The sequence below is a fragment of the Myotis brandtii genome, unplaced genomic scaffold (genome assembly GCF_000412655.1).
Source record: "Myotis brandtii unplaced genomic scaffold, ASM41265v1 scaffold112, whole genome shotgun sequence".
In the NCBI taxonomy this organism is placed as follows: domain Eukaryota; kingdom Metazoa; phylum Chordata; class Mammalia; order Chiroptera; family Vespertilionidae; genus Myotis; species Myotis brandtii.
Window position 1 is genome coordinate 10661695 of NW_005353838.1, and position 9834 is coordinate 10671528.

General features: G+C 37.8%; 1 protein-coding gene across 1 annotated transcript in view; it reads right to left on the reverse strand.

Moving 5' to 3' along the window:
- Positions 1 to 9834, reverse strand: part of TTN (titin) — a 282573-nt gene that overhangs the window by 263899 nt on the left and 8840 nt on the right. The window contains exons 7-13 of the mRNA XM_014546416.1: positions 5594 to 5909; positions 5087 to 5239; positions 4261 to 4398; positions 3008 to 3133; positions 1576 to 1716; positions 837 to 974; positions 272 to 409 (exon numbers count right to left, since the gene is read on the reverse strand). Coding sequence (XP_014401902.1) covers positions 272 to 409; positions 837 to 974; positions 1576 to 1716; positions 3008 to 3133; positions 4261 to 4398; positions 5087 to 5239; positions 5594 to 5909 — 1150 coding nt within the window. The remainder of the gene's footprint in view (positions 1 to 271; positions 410 to 836; positions 975 to 1575; positions 1717 to 3007; positions 3134 to 4260; positions 4399 to 5086; positions 5240 to 5593; positions 5910 to 9834) is intronic.

A 9834-nucleotide genomic window follows, 5' to 3' on the forward strand; every position in this document is an offset into this window, starting at 1 on the left:
AGTATATTAAAATTGGCCTGCATGCAATTTCAATCATCAACTTCTGGAGAATTGCTAGATGTTAATAATAAAAAATGGAAAATAATAGTGAAGAGATCAGTGGGGAAATAATAATGTAGTAATATTAACAATAATAAATAATTCGGCTTTTTAGTTTCTAATAGTTTAATCATCTAAAAATAAATTAGGTTAATAGTGTCTCATACATAAGAAATTCTGAGATTTGATATTAATGTATTATAATAGGGGATTTCACACTTGGAATAGTCACCTTTCCATGAGTAACTTGGATTTGTTCTTGTCTAGTAGCCATTCCTTCTCTAGTTCTCAGTATTGTTTCTTGTTCTTTGGCTTTAGCAGTAGCAACTGCTATTGTAGACAAGGCGGTTTTCTCAGCTTCCTTTCTCATCTGATTATTACAGTAAAATCAAGGTTCAAATTGTACAGAAGTTCAGACACACATGGTATGACCCGTCCACCCCTCCTAGTTATTCAGGGTTAAGAGAAGTTAGCTTTCACTTGGCAATATTTGCACACACTGAGTGGGAATCACAAAATTTAGAAATATTAACTATAAAACACTCCAGATGACTCTATATATTGCTTCTTCATGCAAAGAATAGTGGTGAATAAAATGAATTGTAAATGTTACAGATAGATGAAAATCAAATGTGCAAATAAAATTAATGGTAAGCCATCACACAGTTACCATTTTGTTTTTAATTTGGGATCCAAAAAGGAAAATAAAGATTAATAATTCATATCACATCAAAGTTATTATTTACTAGAAATCAGTCTAAAGATAAACCTTTCCCATTTCAAATATCTATATTCACCTTTTCCTGAGTTATTTGAATTTGCTCTCTCTTGGTAGTGATGCCTTCTCTACTTCTTGACACTAAATCTTGTTCTTTGACTTTGGGTGTGGCAACTATAACTTTAGGTACCACTGTTTTTCTAGTTTCTTTCTTTATCTGGTCATATGATAAAAAAATGAGAAAATGGTCATTGAATTTCATACATCCTCTAATAATAGAAACTGAAGTCAAAACTGAGAAAGGAAGCAAAATTTCTTCCTAGTCAAGGACATTTTAATCATACTTAAATATATCATTTGAGGTGCTTTGATCATTCAAACTGCATCATTGGTAAAAATATTAACAACAAAAGAGTTCAGTCTAAAAGAAAAAAATGTGATTAGCAACAAAAGAATAAGGGATGCATTTCTCTTTCTCACATTATTCTTAATATAATCTATGGAAAATTTCAGCAGACTCATCCATGAATAACACATACTTTTGCATGTTATCAGCAAACGTGTAGTCTACTTCAATGGGAAGATATTAAAGTGAATTATAATATCATGTTAGTAACAATCCAAAGAAAGTGTGAAGGTTAGGAATGAAAAGTGGCAGTGAATGCTAGATAGATGGCATAGAGATTGTGAAGTTTTTCTACTTGAGTTATAAGACAACGACAAGGTGAAAAAGTGGTGATTACGATCCATGATGAAAATGCAGGTGGCTTGCAAAAGATGATACAAGAGTGAATTTAACACAGGCAGGAAGTCATCACCTTTTCATGAGTTACATGCATTTGATCTTGCTGCTGTGTGGCAATTTCCTCTTGAGCTGCCAAAACTGTTTCTAGTTTTGTGGCCTTTGCAGTGGCAAGTACCACCATGGATGCAGCGGTTGTCTCAGCTGTCTGTCTTATCTGATTTTCAGAGTAAAATAAAGATTTGAGTTTTGAAAGGCGCTAAAGAAATGGCAAGATATCTTGCAACATTTGGGGCAGAAAATATCACGTTTCCATTTCAAAGGTCCTCACTTGTATTTAAAACACAGACTTTTGTTTTTCTGAGGAATGGGTTCCTTTATTTCCTACCTGCCCTCTAGCAAACTGTCCTGTTACTGAAAAGATCTGGTCTTTGAGAAGGGCTGACATGTTATGGACTGCAGTGAGCGGCCCATGGCAAATGCCTGGAAAACTATAGGCAGCTGAACCTGCCAGTCACCAGCACTGTGATGGCAATGGGGATTTCTGTGCCCTTGATATGCATTCAAAGTCTCTCAGGTTCTATTTATAAGGAGAAAGCAATCCCACAGCTGGTAGCCAGCCTTTTAAGCATTAAAACACATTAAAAAGGTTCTTAGCTGGACTTTTTTCAAAAAAGTAGTTCTGGGATCAGCAAAGAGCTTGAGATCAAGAACGGTGAGCCCAGGCAATCCCCAGAACATGAAAGAATCCAAAGTAGATGCCTCTTTCTGGCACTTTAAGGTTTAATTTCACACATGGGAGAGAAGTGCATCTTGGTGACACTGAGGTTGTTGAGGTAAGCCCAAGCAATTCCCAGAACATGAAAGAATTCAAAGTAGATGCCTCTTTTCTGGCACTTTAAGGTTTGATTTCACACGTGGGAGAGAAGTGCATCTTGGTGACACTGAGGTTGTTGCCACATGGTAGAATGACACAAAAGCAGAGACAAAATACTTCTAGGTCATTGGTAATCAGTCCATGATGAGAGCTCTTTCTTGAAGCAGCACTGGTCTTGATGTCCAGCATTTGCTCGCTTTCTTGTGATATTCAGTTGGCGTGTTCATGACTGGTGTGTGTGTGTACAAGCATGTGTCCTACAACTATGAAGTTTTTGTGTTACAATCGAAGTGACTGAGGGATCAGGCTGTGCATGAAAAAACTGAGTGTACAACTGGGTAACTGGTCTGGGGGTGATAGCTATCTTCTAAGTACGCTCTAGAAATGCTATAGATGTGCCCCCAAATGTTCTAATAAATAATCTCCCCAAAAAAGATCAATTGAGCGGAAAACTGTGCAATGAGAACAGAATTTCCATCATGAAAGAGTTTCAATACTAGACATAGAGAAATGACAAAAAGAAAATGCACGCAAAAGACGCCTTCTTTTAGAGGTTTTGGTTATAGAGTTCATGTAGTTGACTGAAATGTATTTGTCAATGAACTACAGGTATTTAGAAAATCAAACTTACTGTTTCTTGAGTTATTTGTTCTTGTTTTGTAGTAATTTCTCCAGAAATTCTAGTTTCATGTTCTTTGGCTGTTGTTGTGGAAATTACTACTTTTGGTACAAATGCTTTTTCAGTTTCTTTTCTTATCTGAAATCAATAATAAAAACAAAACCTTATTGTCTCCTGATCTCTAATGGAAGTGACATAATTTTTATTAAATATAACAAAATAGGAATTTGAAAAGAGAAGTGAAATCATTTTTCTGGAGCTACTACTAAATTAAATAAATCATCTCATTTTCATTAATATGACCATACTCTTTTTCTGTCTGAACCATAGTTATACTGCTTAGAGAGAAAAAAAGTTGGATTCAACACTGTTTGCTTTCTTTGAAAAGACTTCCAGTTTTTATAAATGGATACACGGCTATATTATTCCATGCTACTCCTTTCATCTAAAGATGATCTTAGAGCATAAGATAACAGAGTAAAGGCTTTACAAGTAATGTTGTGTGACCCTGTTATTTTATATATGGGAAATCAAGTGTGAACAATTTACAATCTGCATTTGTACAATATTTTTGCCTTGAAAATTTTCCTAAATACTACAATGGTTTTAAATATCTAGATTTTTTTTAATTGAGACATTATGGGGAGAAAAGTTTTGCAAAATGTTTTCCAAATTCTTAATCCCCTCAAGGATGCCATGTTGGCTCTGGATGCCGAAGGCATGTGTATTGGGGTGGGGGTAAGGGACAGTTTTCCCCAATTGTCTCTTTGCCAGTCTCAGACATCATCACTAATATTCAGTATCTTGGGGTTAAAATAAACTTAAAAATTCATTTTCTCAAACCACCTAGCTGACAATTGGCTCCAAGGGCCAAAAGCCCTACCAGTTGGCCTTATCTAATCTGTCCCTGGATGCCTCCAATCATGGGCCTGTCTTTTTTACTTTTTTCTGGACACTTGACCCATGAAGGCCATGCTGTTCATCTCACTTCAAATCCACATTCAAATGTTCTCCTAAAGAGTAAGGGAGCAGATATTAACTTATTTCCAAAGTAATGTGTGTTCAGTGTTCTTTTCCACCTTTCCCTGTTCCTACTTTTCTTCTTCCTGGTTTCACCTCCCTCAGTCACATATGTAGTTAGAGCAGTGGTTCTCAATCTTGGCTGCACATTAGAATCACCTGGGAATCTTTTTAAAATCCTGATTTCTGGGCCTCATCCTCCGAAAATTCTGTTTCTTTGTTATGGGGTCAAAAACCATTCTCACCTGTTCGTGAGTTACGTGCACCTGCTCTTGTTTTGTCGTAATTATTTCTCTGGTTCTTGATTTTAATTCTTGTTCCTTGGCTTTGTCGGCAGCCATTACTGCCTTAGTTACAGCAGACGTCTCTGCTTCCTTTCTCATCTGATTTCACAGGGGAGAGAAGGGGACATGCTCTCATACACCTTGTACAAAACGTTACAACAATAAATCAGGATCAAGAGATAAACGTCATGCAGGAGAGGATAAGGAGGAAAGCCAGTGTGATTTTAAATGATCGCAGAAAATCTATTCAAAAATGAGGTGGGAAATTATCCTGGATTTATAACACTTTTCAGCCGTGAATCAAGTGTCACGTTTATTTTGAGGAAAGTAAAAGCAAAGTCTTTGGGGGAAGCTTAGAGAAAAGGAATGTCTGCCCTGAAATAATGGTTTCCATGCCTGGCTCTTGGAGCATCTGGACTCCTGATTGACTGGCCTGGTCCCGCCGCACTGAATGGGCGCATCCCCACCTGCCTTGTTTAGCTGACATTCCAGGCGACCCTGTGCCCACCTTGCCCCAGGAGCACAGTGATACTTCGAATACCTGTCTGACCTCCGTGTTGACTTTCTGATAATTAACTCCTGACTGCCTACCTGCGTGACAAAGACCAGGTACTTGTGGGTTTTATATCTTGCACACCTTCGGTATCTCAGACAACCTTTTGCTAAGCAAGTCCTGGAAGTCGGGGCCATGTTGGGCTCACTGTTACCCTCAGAGAGAGTTGGGCATTGACTCATCCCCGATCTCTGCGAGCAAAGCCACGCCCAGTCTGGCCGGCCGCTCGCTTACCTGATCTTGAGCAGGTGGGATGTGCATAGCAGTCGTGGTTGTCCTCTGAGCAGTCTGCTCTACAGCGCTGATACCTGGTTCTCGCACTCTGGCCATGTCAACCGCAGCAACGACAGTTGCAACAGCTGCACTTTTGTCAGTTTCTTGTTTCACCTGGATTGGAAGTGACCAAGCATGTTACTTTTAAAAATGATATGCCCCGCAGAAAACACAAACGTGTCCTGGAAACTGAGCTACCTAGAATAAAATACACGCGTGCGTAAGCACTTCTCATTGCCAAGAGAAGTAGGATGTAGGTTGTTAAAAATCTATGTTTTATGTCAACCTCACAGATGAGAGCCTTTGTCCCAATTAAAAATACCTTTACAAAGCAAGAGCCAAATTTGGTCTTCAGTTTCTATATATTCTTATGTTCCTATGCACGACCTACACGGATGTGACTTTCCTGGCGGGATTCTGGTTGGAGAAACGAAAACGCGAAAGGAAACAAGACGGCTCCCACGGTACCTCTTTAGCTGCAGCAGCGGCAGCCCCTGCCGCGAAGGCAGCGCCCGCAGCTCCACTGATGGTGGTTTGCTCCTGGACCCCGTATCTCCCCTCCCATCTCTCTTCTGTCCGGATCTGAGTAGCACTGGTCACCATCGTTTCTCTCATCTCAGACTCCGATGAGGCCACGTAGCCCTCTTGCTTCCACGGGGGAGGCACCTCGGGGCCTTGGCCCATGGCGGGTGTCTGAGTCTTACGCACGGGTGATGGGGACTTCACAGATCTGATGGGGGACGTGGAGATGGACGCGGAGATCCTCCCGGCCGGGGACACGGACCTGAGAACCAAGCGGCAGAAGTAAAACACCCAAGACAAGGAGCTCCTCTCTGCTCATTGTATTTGAATAATGGCAGGAAGATCTGGACATGTTTAATTGAATGCAGAGTTTAAAACTGTGTGCCTCCGTCATCTATTCCGAGGCAAATAATGTCCTTGAATGTAATCTGTCTTAAGTCTCCCCAAGCCTTACTCTTGCTGTAACTTGAGAACCAGACTTAATTCGAAGCTAAAGAGTTTCGTGCCCAGCTTCACTCTCTCACATTTTAAAATGTGACAACAGCAGAAGGGGCTTCCTTGAACTACAGCCAAAGAAAGGCCCTGGCGAATATGGCACTCACAACTCTCTGTTTCTCGGTACTCCCGACTCTGGGGGCGGGGTGAGCAAACACAGTGCATGTTGAACAAAGAAAGGTTTCTGCAGTCAAATGCATTAATACACCTTATATAAAAAGTTACAATAACAAACCAGGATGAAGATGCAAACATCACCCAAGAGAGGATATCAAAGAAAGCTAGAGCGATTTTAAACTATAACAGAATGAGGTGGGAAATTATCCTGGATTTATAGTACTTCTCAGCCATCAATCAAGTGTCACATTTATTTTGAGCTAAGTAAAAGCAAAGGTGTTTCAGGAAAGCTAGGCTAAACAAGTTAGACCTTTTTTATTTTCCTGTGGCACTTCCCACAGCCTGCACCATGCCCTTATGCCTTGTAAATCTTCTGGCAGGAGGTGCTTTTTCAGAACTTTTTGGGGTGTAGGCTGTGCGATGCACTTTGGAAATTGCTGCTCTAGTCAAAGTGTGTGGCTTGCTCTTTTAAATTGTCTCTGTATTTGCTGCCCTCAGCCTCATTGTATTGTGCCCTGGACTTCTTTTAAATATCCTTGTAGTTACGGTGGCAACTGGCTAATTTGAAACCCAAGGATTCTATGATTTTTCTTTTATTAAATTGATAAAGTGGCTTCTTCCAAAATAGTTTGCATTGCTTTTTGTGTGTGTCCAAAGTGCAATAGCATTTGTTGAAGAATCTTGGTGCTAAATCCTGGCATTTATAGACAAAAAAGGGGCAGTTTCTGATCTATGTCAACAATTGTAAGGGTTGGTTAGTTAACTATTTTAAGATAAAGTTTTCATAATTTAATTCTTACTCAGTAAGGTGTATTCACTTTCCCCTCTAGGTGGTAGTATTGCCTCATCATTGCATTTAACTAGTACTTCATATGGGAAAATGTTTATAAAAGTATTCTGGAGGTGGGAGGAGACGAGGGTCCAAATATATGGTAACGGAAGATTTGACTTTGGGTGGTGGGCTCAAGGTGCAATATACAGATCTTGTAACATAGAAGCCCACACCTGAAACTCATGTGTTCATAGTGACCAATGTCACCCCAATAAATTTAATTTTAAAAAGTATTCTGGCACCTGTATGGTATTTAACTTATACTGATAATGAGTGAAACAATTATTCTAATTAAGGCTGAAGGTACAGTTGATACCCGCTCTAAATTACAGAGTAACTCAACAGAACATTACAATATTAACCAATTTAATGAAGAAATGTCAATCACTTTCTTGAAGAAGGCTTTTTTTTTTTTTTTTTTTTGGTTGAAAGCAATTTACATTTTATAAACAAAGTTGCAATCAACTAAAGGGAGATCTAGGGGAACATGTCTCTATTTTGAAAGTGACTGCCTTAGAAATATAACGAAGACTGGTTTAAAATCACTTGGGTCTACACTAATTGAAGAAAAGCAAAGTGACATGTACTTCTTAGTTTCAACCTGTGCCTTGTTCTTGCTGTACCCAGTAAATTGGGTTTAATTCAAAAGAGTGAAAGACATGATTAGCATGATGTGAGTGCTTAGCAGTGGGTTGCAGGTAAGCCCATAACTGTGAAAATCTATGTAAGTGGAGTCATTATAGGAAAGTGCTATTTCTGCTCTTACAATAAAAAATAATCACCTGGTCACAGCTAGATACAGTGCACCTTATTCAATGAAATATTTTTTAGGAAGCAATCTATCTTGGATAATCATGATTTTCTCTATAAAAACTGATATTTTTATTTCTTAATTATTCTAAAGCAAATTATGGGGGCTAAGTAATTGGGATTGTTATTAATGAACTTTCAGAACTCAAAGTACTCCATGGAATCAGGGAAGCTCTGTGATTCTCAGTGACCCTTAGGCTTAGATCTAAAATATGGTGAGGTTGTTCTATGCCCCCCAAATCACATGTGGCCTGTCCTGTGAGTTCATGTTGTGCAAACTTGGAGTTAAGCCTGGGACAGAACACTTTTTCTATTTGTTAGCTAAGTATGATTTTTTTTTAACTGAGCTTTTTGTTCAAGGCTTCATATTAGTGTTTGCCAATATCTTTATAATAAACATTGGAAAATATCTAGAATTTTGTTCATATATTTATTGGACATTTCAATTGCCTCTTGTGTGAAATGCTTGTCTTCTGTCATTTTTTTTTCATTTGTGTTGCTTCTTTTTCCTTTTAAAATTAATTTGTACAAGTTTTTTAATACACTTGGTACATTAGTTCTTTGTCCTAAGTGTTGCAGACATTTCCCTCACATCTACTGTTTGCATTTTGCTTCTTTACGGGGTTTTACCAGCCTCAGCATGCACAGTTATGCAGGTTATGTACTGCTTCTAGGCTTGTATGTTCACATTGCAGACACTGTATATCTGTTTTAACACTTTTAAACATTTTAAACTGTAAAATGCATTCACAAATGCCTGTTTGGCTTAGCCATGACCTTGCTTTGGCCATACATAAATTTTATTGTTAGATTGTTGAATCTGTAGATATATTTATAAAGGCTCTCCTTCACAAAAGCCTTTAAAGGCCTTTCTTCTCATTGTTTTGATTTTTATTTTTTAATTTAGCTCTTTAGTCAAGCTGAGATTTATTTTATAAATGGTGTGAGGCAGAGGTTAATATTTGTTTTCTTCCAAAAGGGCAACTAATCGGGCCTTTATTCTTTATCAAGTAAAATATCCTTTCCCTGCTGAACTGAAAGGTCACTTTGATTGAAAATTGAGTTTCCTGAATATCTGAATCTATTTCTGGACTCTGTTCTGCTCCCCTGGTGTATTTTCTATTTACTTACCAATAGCATACTGTTTTTGATTACAGTAACCTCACAGTAAGTTTGACTATTTTTAGGTCAATTATCTGCTTATTATACTTCTTTTACAATTGTTCTTGCATGGAAACTTTCTCTACATTTAAAACATTCATTCAAATTGATCAAGAAACACTTTTTTGTTTCCTCCAAACTTTGCACAATTTTTAGTTCATCATATTAAAAATCTCAGCATGTTAAGCCAAATTCCAAGGTTTTTAATCTGCTGTCTACAGTTTATACTTAATTATATAATTTTTGAGCCCTGATACATGCCCACTTTCTAAAATACCTCCATATTAACTAAATCTAGAAACCATTTTATTTTTTTAGATAAAATTACTTAAGCATATGCAAAATATTTACAAGGTTTTAGTTATTATCAAAGCATAAAAACATTTGTATAATTATTTTCTATTTACAATCTACCTTCACCTAATTATCTCAAATCCTCACAATATACCTTGAGATCATCCTTATTGTGATTCTCTTTAAGTTACAAATGACATGACCAAAACCTTAAGCAAATTATTTAAGTTCTTTAGCTTCAGTCATCTATCTATAAAATTAGGGGTAAAAATTCTTAGTGGTTGCTTCAAATATTTAATGAGATAATGTACATAGCATGCCAATCAAATGTCTAACACAGACTATTTAATTATTACAAATATTTCCTAAATCACATTGGTAGCAAGTGATTAGGTTGATTCAACATTGAGCGTCCAACCAATTCTGTGCTGTTCTCATTTCGCTGTGCTTTTTTTCATCCCCACAAAGCAGGAGTTTC